The sequence below is a fragment of the Danio aesculapii genome, chromosome 1, assembly GCF_903798145.1.
Source record: "Danio aesculapii chromosome 1, fDanAes4.1, whole genome shotgun sequence".
NCBI classification, from domain to species: Eukaryota; Metazoa; Chordata; class Actinopteri; order Cypriniformes; family Danionidae; genus Danio; species Danio aesculapii.
This window is the reverse complement of record NC_079435.1, coordinates 34,471,900-34,494,336: the sequence shown is the minus strand read 5'-3', so window position 1 is coordinate 34,494,336 and position 22,437 is coordinate 34,471,900. Positions and strand designations below refer to the sequence as shown.

The following is a 22,437-nucleotide window of genomic DNA, read 5'->3' as shown; positions in this document are numbered from 1 at the left end:
CAACATAGCCAGGGTGATGTGAATGAGGTTATACAATACACTGTTCCCTTTTTCTTGACGATTTTCTTGACGTGTCCTTGGGAGTTTGTTTTCCACATCAAACTTGCGAAGTCTGAACTTACAAGGAGAGGATGCAAGACTGAACTGTGAGTAGGCTACTTAATATTGAGGAAAAAGCCCCAATCAGACAGGTGAACATCTGTAGCCACGCCTCCGTTTTCCCCCATCCACACTAACATGGAGCAGCAGTGTTTTAATATAAAAATGGCCCCTCCCTCCTTTGTTTTTTTAAAAATGCTCCGTTTTCGGTGCTCGAAAACTCTGGCGTAGTGTGAATGGATGGCATAACCGTAGCAAAACTTATGTGTTTTAAAACTAAAATGTATTAGTGTAAATGGGGCCTTAATATTGAGGAAAAAGCACCAATCAGACAGGTGAACGTCTGCAGCCATGCCACCATTTTCAGATGTCTTCATTTTCCCCCAAACACACTGTGACAGAGCAGCAGCATTTTAATATGAAAACGGCCTCTTCAGCATTTTCAAAAAGATCAGTTTTCGTAGGTTGGACGGATGGCGTAACCATAGCAAAACGTATGCTATGGTTAGCATACATTTAAGAATATATACATTAAAATATATTTAGGGGGTTTTCAAATTTAGGTGAAAAATATTAATAAAATTATTAAAACTTTTTTTTAAATGTTAGTGGGGAAAGAGTTAATTACTTTATTTAAGCTTCATAAACAAATTTGGGCCTCACTTTATATTAAGTGTCCTTAAGTAATATGTACTTATATCAAAATATAAATGGTTAAATGGTTAGGGACAGGTTTGGTGGTATGGGTAAGTTTAAGGGTGGGTTAAGGCGTACGGTATAGTCAACAGCGTAATTGTAATTACATGCATGTATTTAATCAAGCATAAGTACAATGTAAATACATGTATTTAGACAATAACTGCATTATAACAAATTATTAATTTCAATGTAAGTACATATTAATTAAGGCCTCTTAATATAAAGTGGGGCCCAAATTTGCTCTATACAATGGGAAGACAACTAGGTTTAGAAAAAATGCACAAAAGCATGAAAATCAATCTAAATGGGTGCTCAGCCAAATAGCAAAAAGTGCAAAAATATTAAATATATATATATATATATATATATATATATATATATATATATATATATATATATATATATATATATATATATATATATATATATATATATAAAATACAATTTGCTATTTTCTGGAGATTTGGTATTGCCACCTTTTTGATTCGATAAGACAGGTAGGTTTAACCATGTGTTTTGAAAATGTTACAGACAGAATGCAAAATCCTTACAATGGCTACGGCTGTGTGCACAGGTAACAGCATGGGCTACAGTATGGCTTTCACTCAATGCAGATGTATAAATTGGGCTTTATAGGAATGCCAATTCATCAACAGAACTGAACTGACAATATGTTTAACAAATATATTCATTTGTTTATTTTATACACATATGTAATGGGTGCACAATGTATTGAATATTTGGTTGATTAAATACATCCCATCTCAAAAAATACCACTTGAGTTTGAGTGAAAATTATTTCTTAATTTCCATTATACCTAATCAATTACATTTGACTGTAAAAAGTAACATTTCATACATTGTATACTTACCTGTAGCCTACAGCTTTCATATGATGTTAGTAACCATTCTCTGTTATCTCAGATAACTATTCTTACAAAATTGAGCACCTTCTTAAAAGTCTCTTCCACTCTTCGCATGGTTGTCTTGATGGGGGTGCTGCTCCTTGTGACCTCTTCCTCTGCCACTTCCCGAAACAGAAGCTCTGCTGAAGGAATAAAAAAACTCATACTGTCACCTGACAGCCACTTTCCCTATTCAAATCAATTATCATTAATGACACATAATTTCTTGTCTTTTCAAAGGTCTATTCAACTGATTGAGCTCTTAAAGAGGCCCTTAATGGACAGATTTAGCAAAGGGACTCGTAACCACAAATCAAAACCTTCTGACCTGAAGCAATCTTGCAGGTTATTGTAGAATACAAATTAATTTTAAGGGTAATTGTCGGTGTATGACTGAGTTCGTGTTTTTGACTTCATGCAGGAACTTTGTTGCTATGCTTGTTTAAAGATGGGAAAATAAACACATTTGGAGTGCAGAACTTTCTGCCGCCTCGGGTTAATAAAAGTTTCATGGTGAATGTGGATGCTCATTTGTCGAATGAAAATGTTGTGAAATATTTACAGTCGCTTGTTTTTTTTTTCCTGAGCTGACCTTTGGACAGTAAGGAGCAAGACTGAAATTCTAGTGAGTCACAGACCTATGCAGCCTCATGCACACACACAAAAAAGAAAGAAAAACAACTATTCGCCTATTCACATGTGCATACACACACATGTTCTTATTTGTGTAAGAGCTCTATCAGTGCAACAGGAAATACACATACAACTATTACACTATACACTATACAACTAATGCAAACTATTCAAATTTTGAAATACACTTCTATATCAACCTAAAATGTATATTTAGAAACCAAGATGCATTTTTAAGGACAAATAAAACTAAAAACCTATTGTTTTTATAACATTAGCATTTCCTGCACTTAAAAACTGTGCTCAGACCAGCAGCAAAATTTATGTGGCCATTCCAGACAGTCGAAGACACACAAGCACGCACACACACACGCACACATTTTTATTTTTGTTTTTTATATTTTAGGTCATCTGAAGGAATTACTGGTCAAAAATTCCCACATTTTAGTTAACATTGTTTAATTGTTGCTATAACTAGGTAAATAAACTGGATATAATTAAAACCAAAAGATAAATAAATTTTATTAATTACACTATTATTTATTGTTTTAAAAATCTACTAAATTACATTGGACTAGCTGGCATAAAAAAATGGCATATACATGGCCACGGTCACGGTCATGGATTTCTGCAGAACTTCAATGCATTATTTACAAAGTTACCCATTTGTATGTTAATTTATTAATTAAATATATTTGCTGCTGTGATAATATGCTAAAACCTAAAAATGGCTTTCAACTCTCTAAAAGGAGAAACAATGACTAGAATGGCATTGGCTCATTAAGAAAAAAATGTTAAATATTCTTAATGTTTATTATTATTCTGAATTTCAACCACTGAAACCATTTATTATTATTATTATTATTGTTATTTATTTCATTATTTATTTAATCACGAATGATACCTTTCAAATAACAGAACTGTGTAATATTGATGGTTATTCGCAAGCAATGTCATCCATGAACTCATTCTCACGAGTGTAAATATATAGACAGATTCAGAGCACTGTCACTAACTCTGTCACTTTGTCATTGCTTAAATAAGCCTGAAGGTGGAACAGTTCAGAAGATAGTACATCGTTTAATACTAGCAAAATCAAGAAACTCTCAACAACTACTTGACAACTGTAGTCACAATTGCATGCATATTTTTAGTCAGCAATAAAATCTGCCATACAGATTCATAATTGTTGCTCCATATGATCAAATGACATATATTTCAGTTTTGTCCATCAAATGTGTCTGTGTGTTAGAAGTGAGAACTTATTAAGTATTGCAATGACTAGGTGATTTACTGATGCAAAGATTTGCCATTCTTGTCAGCTAGCAGGCATACTGAGCTAAATTGTAAATAGCACTTTGTCTTATACTAGCAGAGATGTTGGTACTAGTCTACAGAATAAACAGGCTTTGCTAATTCCCTTCAATCTTCTCTTTAAGCAAACATTACTACTGTCACTGCAAATACATCTTAAAGAAAATAAAATAGAGCTCATGCACACAGATCAGAAGTTCCCATTCATGGGAACAGAGACGTGTGTCTGATAGACAATGGGAGATCGCTAGATGCAGCCAATGCATTCTCACGGCAGCTAGTGTCCTGAGGAAAATCGAGACTCCACCCCAGCACGGTCCAGCTGATATAGTAGTGCTTCGGGAAAGCTCAGGTCGCTCAGGTTGAGTGAGGCATCCCTCGACACGAATGCGCTGGCTCACAGCTGGCCATCGGATATGCGAAAATATGCATTTGCCCCAGTGAGCCTATTTACACAGACTCTGTGTAAAGTCAGCGAGGAGCAGGTCTTGTTTGTTGTGCCTCTCTGGCCCAACCAGACCTGAGTTTCTGAACTCACACTCCTCGTGACAGCCCCTCCCTGGCGCATTCCTTTGAGAGAGGACCTCCTCTCCCAGGGACAGGACACACTCTGGCACCCGTGCCCAGATCTCTGGAACCTCCACGTGTGGTCCATAGAAGGAGCATGGAAAACGGTGTCGGCGGTTAACACCATTATTCTTCTCGCCCCCAAAACTTGCCAGATTAGCATTGTGTTATCCTTTCTTCAGGATAAGCTGGAGCGTAGGCTGTCACAATGAAAATTCTGCCCTGATTGCATTGGCATCGTTCAAGAGAGTCTGGGATTTGGAGCCATTTTCAATCAGCCAATTGTGCCTGGATTTCTTGCCGGCCTACCATCCCATTTAGAGATCAGGTGGTGAACCTGCAATCGCTGCCTACGGAGGAGGCAGACCCAGCCCCTTCATTGCTTTGTCCCAGTCGCACTGTGTGGCTTTACGTGGAACTTAAGATCTTGTGAACAGCTCTTTATCTGATATGGTGGTCAGCAGAGGGAAAGTGCTGTATCAAAACAGAGGTTGACCCACTGGATGCCATAGTTGATGTCATCGCCGTCGCTGACCAATGCTAGGGTGAGCCGTGTCTCCAGAGTGTAAAAGCCCACTCTACTAGAAGTGTCGCCTCCTCTTGGGCATTAGCATGCAGCGCCTCTCTCACAGATATCTGTGGAGCTGCGGGCATTGCAACACCTAACACATTCGCGAGATTTTATAATCTTTGAGTGGAGCCGGTTTCCTTCCAATTACTGGGTAACCACAGTCAATCAGGAGGAAATTAAGCTCAGTGTCAAAAGCGCTTGCGTCGCCATGCACTCTAATCTGGAGATACGTGCGCCTTTTTTATTCTGTTAGTAAGTTTTCCATTTGGCAAACCCTAGAGAATTCCTCCGAGGCCCCCAGCATCCGACTCAGCAGAGGAGTCGGGTGCCTGGCTCAGTGCGATGTCTGGTATGCCCACTTGGTCTACCCTCATGCTGAAGTTCGGTGCCAGCTGACCAGGCAGACCCGTATCCTCCCTACCCCCTAACCAGCTTATCATATGTAGCACTCCCCCTCCATAGGGCTAGTCCATATGTTCTTATTCCCATCAAGTTTCCCTTCTTGGGTAGCAGGTGGCCTCCGAAGCCTCCTCCCCCTTCGGGGACCGGCACGTTTTCCCAACGTACTGTTGTTTTTCTAAAATCCCTAGTCAATATTATCTAGGTAAAATCACATTTATAACCATGGATCTAAATTTTCTAATTATTAAAGGGCCTAGAGGACGTTCGAGGGTTGCACTCTTGGTGATGCTTGTGCGCTCACGCTATGCTTGGGAAACTTCACATCAGGAGCATAACGGACTTAGTTGCTTTGGCGTTTTCCCATACATTCCCATCTGTTATCAGACACTTGTCAAGTTCCCATGGAATGTCCTTATTACTTACATAACCAATGTTACCCAAATAGAGAATGGAGACATGTGTCTCCACTGCCACAGCAGCTTAGTCTCCAGCTGTTAGCTGAGTGATTGGCTCTTCAGCACGTAAAAATTTGAATGCTCGATTCACGGACACCAGCTGATGTACTCCTTTAATGACTAATCACTGGCACCTGCGGAGCCGAGCTCTGCCAACTCATTTGTCATTCATTGGCCCGTTTTTTTACTCTTCAGAGTGATTGGTCGTCTAGCAATGTCCCATTGTCTGTTATCAGACACACGTGGGTTATGTACGTAACCAGGACGTTTTTTTTTCTCTTTGGGAATGTTATTGATTAAGTTCTTGACACATTGTAAATTGGCTGACATTACTTCTTAAAGGGATAACTCACCAAAAAAAATGTTTTAATTAAACTTCTCATCATTTACTCACCCTTTACTGTCGCCTCTAGCTTGCATGGTTCGGGATCTGTAGAGCTGCGCATCGTTGGATTTGCTCTTCAGTGTTTGGACTCTCAGTGGTGATTTTAAACCACACTGAACTGAGCTAAACTGAACTGAACTTAAACACTACAAACTGAACTACACTGTTCCAATTTACTATGACCTTTTATGTGAAGCTGCTTTGACACAATCTACATTGTATAAGCGCTATACAAATAAAGGTGAATTGAATTGAACTTGTTTCAAACATTTATGAGTGTATTTCTCCTTTAAAACACAAAAGACGATATTTTGAAGAAAGCTGAAAACCTGTAACCATTGGCTTCAATAGTATTTGTTTTTCCTTCTATGAAAGTCTTGATGATTACAGGTTTTCAGCTGTCCTTAAAATATAGTTTTTTGTGCTCAACGGATGAAAAAAAACTTTCAATTTTGGGTGAAGTATCCCTTTAAGCTGTGCTCCTCGTTGTTCCCGCAGGGCACAATGCAAACCCTGTTGTGGTAATAAGATTAGTAATTAATGCTTCTTCATGGCACATGTTTAGATTTCAGCAGGAGTTCCAGAAATGTCCCTACCAAGATTTGGCCAATTTTCCCCAAAGAACTTTGGGTGCTTATACACTAGAGATCGCTCTGATGGAGCGTTTGACGGATAGGAATGTACAAGCTTCTTTCTGAGGGTGTGGAAAGAGCCATGCGAGTTCAAAATCAACTGGGAATACAGCAAATTGGATGTCCAGAAGCACATCTGGACCCACCTCTCTTAAATTCTCATGGGTTAATGGTCATGTCATCATTTTATTTCCTGATTTCACTGGAACAGTATGTGGATGAAAGATGAAAGTGTGTGTCGGTGGAAGGCACGTGTGGGGAATATTGCTGCCCTGCCTCACCTATGACCTGATTTCGCGACTGACCAGAGAGAAGGATAACACTTAATGTAATAAAGTTTTTAAAAGACTGGTAAGACAAGGATTTAGGATAAAATAACAGGAGCAGGCTGTGTCAACAGCCGTGTTGTTATTGTTACATAAAACCATTACAAACATAAAGAAATGAAATATGCGATATAATTGAATGATGGTATCTTGCTTGCTGTATATTATCAGATTTATTTCCACAGAATACATTTACATTGGTGCATGAGCAGGGAAATCCTGACATTTTTCAGTTAAATTATAGCACATTAATAAACGTAAACGATGCCAGTGATGTGTGTGTGTGTGAGGTAGGACAGAGAGTGATGTCAGTGTTACCTTGCGCTGCCTCCCGCTGATCCTCTTGTATCTCCTGTGCTGCAATTCTGTCCAGGGCTGCGTTTAGTTCCTCCTTCATATTAGCTCTAAACAAATTCAACATCTTTCAAGTCAGATGATAAAATGAACTGACAAAGTCACATTATGGTATTTAGCAATTATACACTCTACATGTGAACACAAAACCACAGCATAATAGAGAATTTTCCTGAAACTGTTATTACCAGCAATTGCTGACAATATATGATTACTGAGTTTAAGCAATTGAGAATTTACCACACTTTAACTAAGACATAACTGTCAGTGAACATAACTTGATTGGTCTTGCTATTTTACATCACTTGAATGTTCCAAATGATCAGTCATATCTTATCTAAGGAAAAATCGTGTTGAATTAAAAATTTTGTAGTAATAAAAAAAAAAAAAAAAAAAAAAAAAAAAAAAATATATATATATATATATATATATATATATATATATATATATATATATATATATATATATATATATATATATATATATATATATATATATATATATATATATATATATATATATATATATATATAAATGCTTACTGATCTCAGAAGTAGGACAGGTATGACTCACTGGGTGAAGTAACAAACATTATGTATGTTGATCATACATCTGCCAAGACTCAAAGCATTATTGCTATTCTTCTGTACAGTAAACCTAAAAACATATTTGAAACTCTTTTTAATCTTCAAACAAATGAAGATTAAAGTCCTCTTAATTTTAAACACCTAGGATTACTTTTATTGAGAACATTTTCTCATTTTAATGCAAAGCATGCTGGGAACTACACATCCATTATCCTGAAAGTTACACCGACACAATTCACTGTCCTCCATGTGTGGGGTTGACAGTGAGCATATCTTGAATGAGTCCATCCCAAGCACTACTCACAATTGCAAACAACATTCCCTAATTGCTTAAGTTGCAAAAACATGATTACAGTAGATTATAACACCAAATATATATTTTAGAGTTGTTAACAACAGTCCAAACTCATTCAAAATAAAAATAAAATAAAAAAAATCCTTCAGTGGTTCAATTGGAATATTATCAAACTACACGAATACTTATGAGAACGAATTAGTCGAGTTCATTGCAGTCTATGGAGGATTAGGGAACTCTCGGATTTCATGTAACATAATTTTTGTTTTTTTGGGTGAACTAATCCTTTAAGACTAACATTCAGATACAAACATAATACAAAGTCATACTGCAAATAATCATGTTTCATTTTGTTTTAAAAGCTGTTGTGAGGCCCAAAGGAATAAAAAGGCAACACTTTTAATTAGAATTAAGCAAGCACTAGCAATTAGAATTAAAAGGCAACATTAGCAAAGGTTATTCCTAGCATTAGCTCATTCTGTCAAAGAAAGTTCCCTTTTCTATAGTTCATGCAATAACTTATGTTAACAAATGAGTCCTTATTGCCCTTATGGCCCTTAAAACCAAGTGTGAAGGGGAAGGGCTTCAAAATTTACCCCTAAGAATTGGGACAGCACTACAGCACCTGCACACATCATCATATGTCATCGCAATCTCTTGCTCTATATGACATCAGACGATAGTGACGACTGCTGTAGTTATTACAGTTGTGCTATTTTTTGGTATTTATCTTCAGGAAATCACTGAGGCATATATTATGTTATCATAACTACCTAATGAGGCAATAAGATCATAATATTGTGCATTTAACACAGTGGCTATATTCATCTATGTAAACACACCAAAAACAACATTAACATCACAGCAGACACTGTAAAAAGCCCATTCCCAGCCACTAGACTTTTCTGACAGGGTATTCGAGTGTCATCGAGTGTCAAAATGTTGTGAGACTGCTATACAGGAGTTACGATTATGGATTATAGATCGTGAAATTTAGCGGTTTTTATTTTAGCTGTTTTTTTTTGTTTTGTTTTTTTTTTAAGTATGACGGTAAAAGACGTATAAGGTTATGAATATATTGAAACCTATGTTTGTTGTAAAAATTCGTAATAATGACAAAAAATACTAATTTGTGGATCTCCTTACTTCTGGGTGTAACTATCCTGCCGTTGTGGCTGGTGTATTCTGGGAAATTTTCTTACCCCTTCGTTTCGAGTGTGGTCCTGAAAAATCTTTGTTCGAAGGGCTATTCACCCCTTTCCCTTAGCCCTACGCCTTCAAGCTAAAGAGAATTAGGACACCCCTACCCCTTCACGGGATCGTGCAAAACGAGGGGTAAGGGGAAGGGCTAAGGGGTAGAATTGGGATTGGGCCTTAATAAATCTAGACAACAAAATAAATGAAAAGAATGCATTTTTCCATTTAGCATCTATCAAGGTAGTATTCAACAAATTCAAGTATTTGGGTGGTATTATAAGTATAGTCTTAACGTTATCTGTGTGTTCCAAAAACAAGGACTAAATACGCATTTACAAGATACTGTATAAGCAATCAAAACTTGCACTTTCTCACCTCCCCATAATGAATATATAGATGCACAAAGTGTCAGTGAAGTTTAACCCAAAGCACATCTGAACTTGACAACTATGCCTGTTGTCTCTGTGCATGAATTTACTCATTCATTTTCATTCTAGACTGCGAATGCAATAAGTTTCTGTCAAAGTGTGCTAAGCCATTGCTTTTGAAACTTCCTCTTTTACCTTTAAACTGCCTCAACTCTGACACCATCCAAATCTCTCCCCCACTGAGATGGAGATATAAAAAGAAACCCCGCTAATTAAATAGCTCTTAATTCGCCAAGAAATCAAAGTGCTAAGTGACAAGAAACATAAAACCCCTGGCTGGGGTGTGAGGATTTCTTTTCACCTAGACGGAGAAGGGATTGGGGTGGGGTGCAGGGGGATCTGAACAGACAAGTAGCGAATCTAAACCCAATTAAGAACCACCAATTAGCTGTATGCGTTCTGGAGACTAATTAAAAGGGGCAAAAAGAGGCACTTTCAAGTTATTATTAGGACCCAAAAGAAGCCTGCTGAGGATTGTGGTAGGCCCCAGTGAGGCATCTGCACCTGAAACACACACCTAGTTCCCCTCCCATTTGTTCTAGCGCAGCGCTAGAACAACCTCTGCTGAATTGCAGTGGCTTAGCTCATCATAGTGTTACTACTAGCAAAGTACTCTGGGTTATGCTTCGGTTGGAGCACAACAATTAACTCCAAACTGAAACTGCCCACGGAAATGAACATCAACTCTCTGTTCTACTCACAAAGTCTCACCTACTTTTGATTGAAAAGATCTAAAATCAACTCCTCCTTGTACTGTTGTGCTAAAATGCAGCACGTATAGGCATCAGCACAAGGTGGTTTATTAGCATTCCAGCTGTGGAGATCAGCTGAAAGTCTCTCGTGATCCCACCAGTCACTCTATCAAAACACAGTTAATACAGCTTCTCTTTTCACGTCAACAGCATAGATTTGTTTTTAGGGTTTTTTTGAGATGGTGTGAACCTCTTCTCCCTCAATCCCCTGCTTTCCCGTCCCAGTGAGTTTTTGAGCGAGTGAATCATTTGAATAACAGATGTTTATTAGTATAGGATGGTTAGCAGGCCCCTCTCTAGAGCTTCCATGATGGTTGAATACATTTTGATATAAATGAAATTAAAAGTGGAGATGTAGGGAGAAGAATAATGAGAATAAAAAAACACTGTGATTTTATGTTCTCTAAAAAAACAAAACAAAACAAAAAAACAGGAAGTGACAACTGAAATGACAATGACATATGATGAAGGCCCCAGAATAATTTTTGTATTGTCTGTAATTTCTGTTTTTTTAATGTATTTATTTGTAGACCAGCCAAAGAACAGAAAAAAATCAAATCAAATACTGACAGCCTTCATATTCCATGCACTTACTTAAAATGGCAGGTTGGTGGCTACGATTTGCCAAAGGCTACTACATGTTGCTTGCCAATAACTTGAGTTTGAAAAAAAAAATTAACATTACAATTGTTTTTTAGTTTCTGCATCATCATCTACTCGAACTTTGGTATTGTTGTTTTCAATTGGTTTTATTTAATTGTCTGTAATTGACCAATCAGCATTCAGGATCAGAAATATGTAGGAATAATTGATGTCGGGCCATTAAATTATTCAAAAACAATGCACACCTGAGGTGATAATGTGTCCATGACGCGAAGTGGACCTCAAGTGTGCATTGTTTTTAATAATTCAACAGACCTGAGTCAATTATTCTGCTTATACCATGGTTACCACACCTCAAGACATTGTTCAGATGGTTCATTTCAAAGACATTTGACAGGTTTTTTTGTCCTTCGCCCACTCGTGTATTCATTTATCTCGCATCTCATGTGTGGCCCTCAACAGCATATTGTTGCAGTGAGAAAAACCTCTTGAACTGATTCAAAAGCTATGACATTATGGACCCTTTTCACAAGCCTGTTATAACATGTTTAACGGTCATCAGCATCGTAAATCCTTTAAAGCTTTTAGTTTTATTCTTTAAAAAAAAAACACGTATGAACGTATTTATGAATGTATTATATCATCTTTGCTTCAAATTACAAAAAACGAATTAACACTTGTGCGAGGGGTTTCTAATGCAGTGCCAATGGGACAGGACAGCAAATTTGACATTATTCTCTCCTCTGGCTGCACAATTTCTCCTCTCTCATATAATTTATTTTTTCCTTTTTCTGAAAGTCTTGATAACACCATCATGGCGTTTTTCTTTTATTATTTGAGCAAATAAGATTGTAAAAAAATATTTGTTGTATTCTCCCATTCACTGCGCTCTGAGTTTACCAACTATGATGACTTCCACTACTGAGAAACCTGAGGAAGTGTGAAAGGGTTAATTATTTTGCGACTGACACATGTATCTGCTATTTTTTCAATTGCAAATTATTACCTCACAAAGCTAATCGTGGGGAGCACAGACAACATGTTTCTTTGTATATGGCTCAATATGTGTGCCTGCTTCTATACAAGTCCATCATCTGTGTAAGTGCAGACAGCGATATAATAAAATGTCATATAAATCTCTTAAATGTACATTTTTTAAACCAACAGTGTTTAGTCATTTAAATAAATAGGATTTCTAAATAGGATAAAACATGTGTCTTATATGTGTATGTATACAAATATTTGCACTAAATATATGTATAAAATATATGTCTTATAAATGTGGGGCAGCACAGTGGCTCAGTGGTTAGCCTCACAGCAAGAAGATCGCTGGTTTGAGTCTCGGCTGGATCAGTTGGCATTTCTGTGAGGAGTTTGCATGTTCTCTTCATGATGGCGTGGGTTTCTCCGGGTGCTCCGGTTTCCCCCCATAGTCCAAAGACATTCAGTACAGGTGAATTGAATAAACTAAATTGACCGTAGTGTATTTGTGTGAATGCGAGAGCGTATGGTTGTTTCCCAGTACTGGGTTGTGGCTGGTAGGGCATTCGCTGTGTAAAACATATGCTGGATAACTCCTGATGAATAAAGAGACTAAGCCGAAGGAAAATAAATGGATGAATGAATGAATGAATGAATGAATGAATGACATTATAAATGTCTTTATGGTCACATTTGAACAAATTAATGCATCCTTCCAATCAAAAGTAACAATTTCTTTTTTCATTTAATACCAACATTGCTCTACAAAACTGGGCATGACTTTAACATAACAAAGTCATGTAAAAATGCTACGGTAGATATGTTGCTTGGTTAACACTACGTTTGTTAAATGGTGAATAACCAAACTTGAATTTCCCAGAACATCCTGCATTACACATAATTTTTTTTTACACTTTAATGTTTTCCCGATTCATTTTAAAACTAACCTTGATGAATAATCTTTATTGGCTTTAGCATTTATATGAATTACACTGACACATTTTTCCATAGGGTTTGTATAAAGATACAAGATGATGCTGCCAATACTTCAAAATGATCCCATTTTAATAATCAATGAAATATGGCACCTTAAATTTAAAGTTAATTTAATTTTAATGTTAATTCAGTGTTTTTAACTATATGGTTCTGACAACCACAGGTGCCACTTTTTTACCATACATTTTACAGACTTTTTTTTTTAAGATTAAATAAAGAATGTGTCTTCTACTAGCTTTAGTAGTAATCAATCCTGCCTCATTTAACATCCTCATAGTTAATATCCTAGCATTTAATAATATGGCCAAACATATCTGTTTTGCTGTTGTTCACAATGGCTAAATTTATTGTGATCATAAACTTTATTAGCTCATGTAAACAACCCACAATGATTATATATTTATGTGATTAAACTCATATTTTTTAAGAATACAAAGTAACTCATATCACTTTACCTGCATTTATTGAAATTCAATCAAAGTAATTTAGTACTTCAGTAATCAAAGTATCTTCAGCTTGAAAGTATAATGAGAATTGGACATTCTGATATTAACTCTTGTGTACTGCTCAAATTGACCACCCTTTCGTTATGTTTTCGCTGTGTTTGCCCCATTGACTTCCATTGTAACGACAAATTTTGATTGCAAAGTCATGACATCAAAAAATCATGCATTCTTGATTGTTGGTGTTTCTCCCTGTTAAGAAGAAGTCAAACTTTTCATTTTTACTGTCAATCATCAGTTGGCAGGATTAACCCCGTCGATAGGTCTGTGCAGAAAAGATTTCTAGTTTTTATATGAAGTTCTGTGGAGTAAAACATCAAATTATAGTGTCCGTGCATAAATACACTTACTATGTTTACTATGTTCTGAGAGCTGAGCTAATTATTTTTCTATTTTTCTCAAACCCATCAAGGTAAGTGCGCAAAGGTCTCACTCACACACTCCCACATGCCCACACACACTATACTTCATATAAGCATATAATTTGTATCCAGAAACTAAGCTTTTTTTCCACTGCAACTGATGATCAACAGTACAAATATTTTTATTTACCTCTTCCCAACAGGGAAAACCAGCAAAAATTAGGAACGCATGATTATATGGTGTCATAGATTTGCAATTAAAAAATGTCATTATAATGGAAGTCAATGGGGCAAAAACAGCCACAAACATATTGAAAAAGGTCATTTTATAACTGAAATTTGTGTCAAAAAAGATTTGTCACCAAAAATCATTCCATTTGCTGAAACACAGAGAAAGTTGTGGCCAAATTAATACTTAAAATCACCTCAGAGTGGATGAAAACATCCTCAACAGCACACAAGGATTAAACTTTACCTTATGTAAATGCAGTACTTCAATCTAAATAGTGCCACTAAGCTCATAATATTCATATTCAGCAAGCATAATCATATTAACATAGGTTGCATACACCGATTTTAATAAAAAATATCAGGCTTGTAAACAACTTAATTGCATTATTGCCATTCTGACCAAAGTGTGCATGTGCCCGTGAGGGTGACAGTACAGTGTGCCATCAGTGGAAAGTACTTTCAAAGCTGTTTGCGGTCTCTTGCTTGGTCCACAGTTGCCACCTTAATTAAATCACGTGCCACAGGCATCTTGGATGTTTCAAAAAATAAATACACATATTTCTGGCCATGCTTTTGTACACTTTGTAGCCCTGTGCTCCAGCCAGCTGCTCAGAAAAAAAAAAGATTCATCAGTGTATCACCATTTTTTTCTGATTGTTTTCCATTGATTCTCAAAAGTATGCCAATTAGATCCCGATGGAGCTGGTCTGCATGGCAGTGAGCTAGCAACAGAAAAATAATAAGTTTTGACAAGTGTATGTACAAAATAATAAGTTTTGACAAGAGCATGTACAGTAGGTATGTTGCTGAATTATCTTCATTTGGACAAAGATGGACAAAGGTAAAGATTTTAAAGGCATTAAAATTCTTGCTGCACCACAAAGTGATACCTTGAGTTTTCATAGATGCATCACAGAACTTCTTATCCTTTAGAATTACTAAAGAATTCGTAAAGGGTGGCATTAACGTGATGCAATACAGGTTGCTCACCGTTTGGTTCATATCATAGTTGTAGGTCACGGTTTTGCTATGGTTTGGTATACTTGATAGGTTCAGCAAAAAACACAACAAAAAAAAAAAAAACAGGACACTGTCAAATAAAAATACAAAAAATAAAATCCACCTACAAGCAATAGCACAAATGAACACAACACAAACTACTAAAAGTCCATTTTACAGGCCTTTTCAGGTTTTACAGATATCTAACTAGTTTTCATATACAGAAATTAAACACTATAATTAAATATAACACTGGATACTGTATATAAACTTCACTGTATAAATAAAATAAAGGTTCAACATTATTTATGATACAACTGCTATTCAGTCTACAACAGTGAGTGACATTGTCTTTTGCTGTTTGATTTAACATTAACAGAGAGCAGGGAAATGCTGTTTTCACTTTAAGCACTGAGAAAATTACAGACAACACAATTGCTCAATTATTATTATTATTTTTTTTAAGTTCAAAGGCATAACTGATTGAACACACGTTGACCTAATAACTGAGTTTCTCCATTCAGACTTATTTATTATTGCGTGTACTTTTAAAATCTCAAACTTGCACCATAAGGTTCAGTCATTAAATAACAAAAGCTTAAATTGCTTTATAGCTTAAACATGGGTATTGGTGTACAGTGTGTGCTTCTGGTCCCTTGTGCATTCGTGCTCTGTCAAAACCAAGATAATAATGGCATGAACGACCGAACATATGGCACTCAGATTGAATTAACAAAAAGTGACTCCATTTTGTCCACTGCTTTGGGTTTGTGTTCATGGTGATGTGTTTAATTCTCACTACTGTGGATAAAATGCAGACTACAAATCTGCATGAAAGCATCTCTAACATTACCACTAACTGATTGGATATTTACTCATGAGGAACCATGTCTCAGTGCATGGACATGCATCCAAACATGAACGGAGACAGTTCAAAAAAATAATAAAAGGCAAAAATAACATGTTAATTTTAATTTTTAAATACAAAACCAAAAAAAAAAAAATTGTGAAAAACATCTGTGGCTCTGAACTAAAACAAATTACTATTTAATTTCCAAATATCATTTTTATAGGAACATTTTTGCTCTCTTTTTTTGGAGTAAGAGCTGTTCTTTATAATTGCTCTTTGCAGTCTGAGAACTTATACATTTTCTTAGAAATACTACTGTCAATTAAAGATTACAATCATAAACAAAAGCATAGAAACTCCAATTCTGGTTTAAAATGTAAACTGATAAATTGATAATGTAAAAAGATTTGCAGAGCTGAAGGAATTGGAAAAAAAATGTAGGTCAGGAATCATTTTCAAATTGGATTGTGACTTTAGGAATCAAATCAGTCCTAAAAGATTCTGAACTGCCACCCTCATCTCCAATGAACAAAAATGCCTGTGGGCTCATTTGGAGACTAACAAATTGACACAATACCATCAATGATATGCATGACTTTCCAAAATTTTCACTCTGAATCGTGAACTCAACTCACTGCCATCAGTCTCTGCTCCTCACATTTCTATTGTATTGAAAAAGCATGGAACACAACCATACAAAAGCGTTTTGAATTAGACATAAATAAATGAAAACAGAGGCCAGCAACACCACTCTTTCTGATTCCATCATCTGTGCTGTGCATTTGGGTAGTCTATGTGTACAATGGTGGTATAAATAACCTCAACCCTTAGGAATAATATGAATAATGAAAAATGCATGCAAATCGAAAACCAACATTATGTAATTACGCCTTTTCCCTGATTATTCCAAATAATCAAATGATTTGAGTGCCTGTAAATGTAGTTAGTGACACAAATGAGGCTAATATTGGTCAGTGATAATAATTGGAATAGCATGTTTAGTTCAATATTGTCCCCTGCTTTGGAATATTTTTTTAATGTGTTTAGGTCAAGAGATGTAACGATTTATCATGAGCCAAAATGCGGAGAAGGGTATAAATAGAGTTTGGAGCCAGCTGTGAATGAGCTGGTCAGCGCCAAGTCGTTGGCACTTGAGCTCCAATTGGGCTGTATAAACCTCCTGGATTTGTTGCTATTTTTATAAGGGTGGAGGTTTTATTTTAATAAAATAATAAAAATAATAATAAATAAATAAATGAACATATATAAACACATGCCGCCCCTTACAGTCTCCGATATGTTACCAACTACAGAAGAACTACACACAGCATACATTTAGTCCTTATTTAGGTAAAAAAAAAAACAACACAAAATATAGCCCATAGTCAGTACAAACCTCTCATCTGTGTCTGTAATCTTCATCAGCACATGTAGCCTCTGTTAGACAGTAATTCTATCATTCCCAGTTCATATTAGTCCAAAAGGTGAAGATAACAGTTATACATGGCATTTTGTTCACGTTTGCTGAAAAAATAACGTGCTCCTTTTTTCCAACTTCTCTTGCTTTTTTTGCGCTTCACTCTCGCGTTTGTCAGTATCTGACAAGATCGGGTTTCAAAAGCACGTCAGTAGTCAAGTGCACGTTTTCATCATCAGCTCAAGAAGTTTGTTATTTCAGATATAGACACGCGGTGAACACAAGGAAGAAAGCGAAACCGCTCGCACTTCAGACTGCCTTGTAAAAAACTACGGGGCACAGGGTAGATTCTGCTCTACTCCATGGCTTTGTGGCTGTTCATCAAGACGACGACAAGGTTTGTTTGAGCCCGGATCGACCATGGCTCGTTATTATATGTATATATAATTCCGCTGTAATCTCTCGGCTGTGTGTGTATTTTAAACATGGCTGGTTTTTTGTTTCCATTCTGGCTTGTTGCGTAAGCGAATGACGTATCTCTGTAAACCAATAGCGTTCAGCTGCGCGTCTAGCTCCGCCTTTTGGTACCCTTTCTCTTGTTTGGTACCCTTTCGAAAGGGTGCTTAAAAAGTGGTACGGTATGGTTCAGTTCGGTACGCCATTTGACAGTGGAAACGGCCATTAAAGCGTACCAAACTGTACCGTACCACTCAGTGGAAACAGGCCATAAGATCTCAAAACTTAGGTCTTCCCGTAGTACCTCAAACAGCAAAGTCAAGTAAAGGGGGTGGAGCCTTCTCATTTATGGCTTCTAAACTCTGGAATATCCTTCCTGATAATATCTGAGGCTCTGACACACTTTTGCAGTTCAAAACTAGATTAAAGACCTATCTCTTTAGTAAAGCATACACTCAGTGCATCACTTAGTGGTATGATACATGAATGTGCTCCACGCAAGTTTTTGCATCTCGTTTATATACACTATGAACAGTAGCTACGCTAATTTTTCTCTTTATTTTCTATTTCCACCTGGGGATACTCATTCCCAGGCCCTCAGAGACTATGCAGGGCCACTGATTCGATCCAAGACCAGCGACAAGATGATCCCAAGGTTTCCATAATCCTGGACCAGGCCATATCCTGAGCAGCTGCAGTGGTGGTCATGGAGGAGTGGAGAGCATGAGACTGATTCCTGTGATGCTCCGAGGACAGACGAGTCTCGCTGACCTCCAGCTTCTCCAGCGCCTAGACTGCAGCTCTGCACAAGACGTTTGGCCATAGGAGAAATGGTCATGCCCAACAGAGCCTGGTTTCTCTCTAGGTTTTTAATTCTTCACTTTCGCCAATTGGTGAATTTTTTTTCCTTGCCACTGTCGCCACTGGCTTGCATGGTTCGGGATCTGTAGAGCTGCGCATCGATGGATTTGCTCTTCAGTGTTTGGACTCTCAGTAGTGATTAATAAACCACACTTAACTAAACTGAACTGAACTTAAACACTGAAAACTGACACTGTTTCAATCTGCTATAATCTTCTATGTGAAGCTGCTTTGACACGATCTACATTGTAAAACACTATACAAATAAAGGTAAATTGAATTGAATTATTAGTATTATTTATCATATGCATATTTATACTTGTTTTAATAAAAACAAGTTTAGATTTGTCCACTTTCGGGTTTTGGAGATGTACGCACTTCCATTTGGGGCATAAGAACAGGACGTGTGTTTGAATATAACTCAGTTTTTTGACCACACTTCGTTATTATTGTTCATTTATTTGTTTGCTGGAAGTTAGAACTAAATTTGGAAATAGTTTTGAAACAAATCTTTGCGCTTAAACAAAATTACAAATGAAATGTGTAGGCTAACGAATGTCTTCAGTGGGGTGCATTCAACAGCGTTTCCCTACTCCTCGAAAGTAAAGAAATAAAGTAAAGAGAAAAAGTAAAGAGAAAGTAAAGAGGCCGAATGGAGGAGTCTTTAACTCGCTAGTGTAGCGTTCAGTTTTTCCACTTACAAAGTCCGCCATGTAAAAGCAAATGCGCCATGGCACGATGCAACAGAATCTTAAAGGGAACGGGAGATGAGACTGATTGGTGTACTGCAAGTGATGCTTAAAACACACCCATAACTCACTAAGAGAATAAGTACAACCCTTTCAGATTATGTGCTGATACACAGGCTGTATTTTTCCATCCTTAAAATAGCAAAAGTGGATTCGGACACACCCTATAGACATTGTGCATAGCTCGTTGTAGAGCCTATTGTGTTTTATGAATGTCTACACCTACCACAACCCTAAAACCAACGTCACAGTAACCTAAATCCAGCTTAAATAAGTCCCTCCCACTTGGAGGTCACCCAGCCTGCTTGCAGTATAATTCCTCCCTTTTAGAGGTATCTGGCCTGCAGTGATACCTACTTAAATATATTTATATGACATTGAACCGGTTGAGATGTTAAAAGGTCACAAAACACATTTTTTTGAGATGTTGACAGTCATAAACTGGTATGTGTCCCACGTTGCTAAACACTATTAGGACACATATTTCACAAAAAAAAATAAAATTGGTTGTTTTTGTGTTATTTCGAGCAAATTCATTCTTCTGGTTTCAAAAGAAATTTTGAAGCTGCATCACAATGAAATCCTTGTGTTAATTCCAGCGTGTACCGGCCGGTACAGCGTGACATCTTTGAGTTTTCAGCATTATTCATAAGAAAGACTTGGTTCGAACCAATCAGCGCACTCTATTGTGAATGTGTTGCTAACCTTACTGAACTTCATATTTACATCTATTTCAAGCTACAAATATTTAAAATTACAAATCAACAGAACAAAACAGAGATATGATCAAAAATTGAGCACTTGCGATCAATATGCTTTACCAGCAGCTGTTTTTCATTAATTTATAAAGAGCACACATACTGACAGTAATAGGTAACTTACTGTACACTGTTTCGTGTCAATGATGCTAATATTCGGTACAAATCCACAAATTTCCCCTTTCTGGCTGCTCTTTCTATGAATGAACTACGCAAAAGCTCTGTCCATGCGTGTTTCCACGTCGGTTAGTAATGCTATATTTCATTGCACAACAATAGTCTATCAGGTTTTTTGGCTAAAAATAGAGAATTTATGGTTTAATTTGTTATTGTTATGTTCTTTGTAAATTTCACCTCTCCTGCTGAGCATTAGCTAAGCTGTTGAATGGTCAGCGTATGAGGCGGCTAGGCTAAGCTAGCTTCAATTTTGATTGTTATCTTCTAATCGGTTGCCTATTATGTTGTGAATATACCCCTGTAATGCATACTGCAGTCTTTTTTTTCTGGCTTTCTCGCATATCTCACCTGTTCTCCAAAAATGACATTATATCCCTGGCGATGTCTGACACCGGTGCATGCACATTGTAAAAGCCATGCCAGGCACGAAAGCTTGACAGCCGTAGCAACAGTAACTAAGGAGGGCGGGGCTTAACGAAGGGTCAATTGTAAGTCGCTTTGGACAAAACCGCTTGATAAATGATTAACTGTAACTATTTTGAACACTGAGTGTAGAGTGCACCAGCTCATTGCAGGTACATTCTGGTCAGCATGGCTCAAAAGCAGTGCATTCCAGATCACATGAAAGCACAGCTGATGGTGGTCTAGCAATGACAGACACAACAGGAGCACGAGCTTTAAATTGGTAAAGGAAGAGGCATGCATTGCATTTTCCACACAGTTTTGTGAATAGCCCCATAGCCAGTTAACCAGAGTTACAAGCTGTGCAGAGTGACCAAATACACACAACTAAATACATATTTTGCAAGCTACAGTGAACAAGGAGGCAACCATTTTAATCTCTAAGCTTGTGATCTGGGGGAAGAAGAAACTGGTCCAAATAATTTGTGTACTGAAAAAGTCCCTTTAAAGGTCTGACAAAGCCCCAGGTATATCAATAGTCTCAGAAATGGACACACTGAGAACTTTTATAAGCTCCTTGCTTAAGTCTTATACTTTTAATATAAACCTTTCTCTAATACGAACAAGACAAACAAGTGACTGCGCATTTACGGTATTCAGTTTCTGAATGGTTTAGGCACAAGCCAACAGTGTGGTGAAGCTGTCTGAGCCTTACATCATAATCTTTTTTCATTGTGTATGGTAATACCATATACCGAGGTAAAATAGGAAGGAGGTTTGACGTATCAAAATTTGGATACCGCCCAAGCCTACTTTACGTGTAAACAGATGTTTTGCTCATGTATTAATATTATGGTTTTAATACTTCTGCAATCAATGTTTAACTCTAACACAGCTAAACAAAGTCATAGATAGTTCATTTTTGATGTCCCTGCAAAGCTCATTTGGTGTACTGAACGATTGTTTACATGTTACATGTTAATACGTGTACAAAATATTAACATTATAAGAAGCTTTGAACATTTCTATATCAGTTTACACCCAGAATGTCTAAGCAAATTACCACACTTAGGAACAAAGTCTATAAAACGTGCCTCGGGGGAGATAACTTCACATTGGTCAACTCTGCTCCGGAGGATGGGTACAAAACTACCCTTATAAAAGCTTGGGACCTAAGGCCACCGCCCATACTAGAACCCAGACCAGAGTGAACCCAGACCAGAGTGGACCCAGACAAAATGGGTTAACCGCACAGTTCAGACTTTCCCATCTCCAATACCTTTCTTTCTTTCTTTTCCGTCAAGAGTCTAGTTAAGTTTAGTGCGCTGCAAAACCAGTAGTCAACATGACTAGTCCTATTGCCACTTTAAACTTTAAACGACCGACTCCACCCCACTCCAAGCCTCACGAGGACAAAGAACTGATGACCAGCTAGCCAAGTGTGCAACAGAAGGAGTTCTGCACATCACAAAAGAAACACAAGTAAAACAT

At 37.1% G+C, this 22,437-nt stretch overlaps 1 protein-coding gene across 2 annotated transcripts in view; it reads right to left on the bottom strand.

Annotated features, from left to right (window-relative positions):
• Positions 1 to 22,437, bottom strand: part of cntln (centlein, centrosomal protein) — a 171,940-nt gene that overhangs the window by 54,778 nt on the left and 94,725 nt on the right. For both annotated transcript variants that reach the window (XM_056459097.1, XM_056459104.1), the window contains 2 exons: positions 7,307 to 7,392; positions 1,749 to 1,846 (listed from right to left, as the gene is read on the bottom strand). In XM_056459097.1, the coding sequence (XP_056315072.1) occupies positions 1,749 to 1,846; positions 7,307 to 7,392 (184 nt within the window). The remainder of the gene's footprint in view (positions 1 to 1,748; positions 1,847 to 7,306; positions 7,393 to 22,437) is intronic.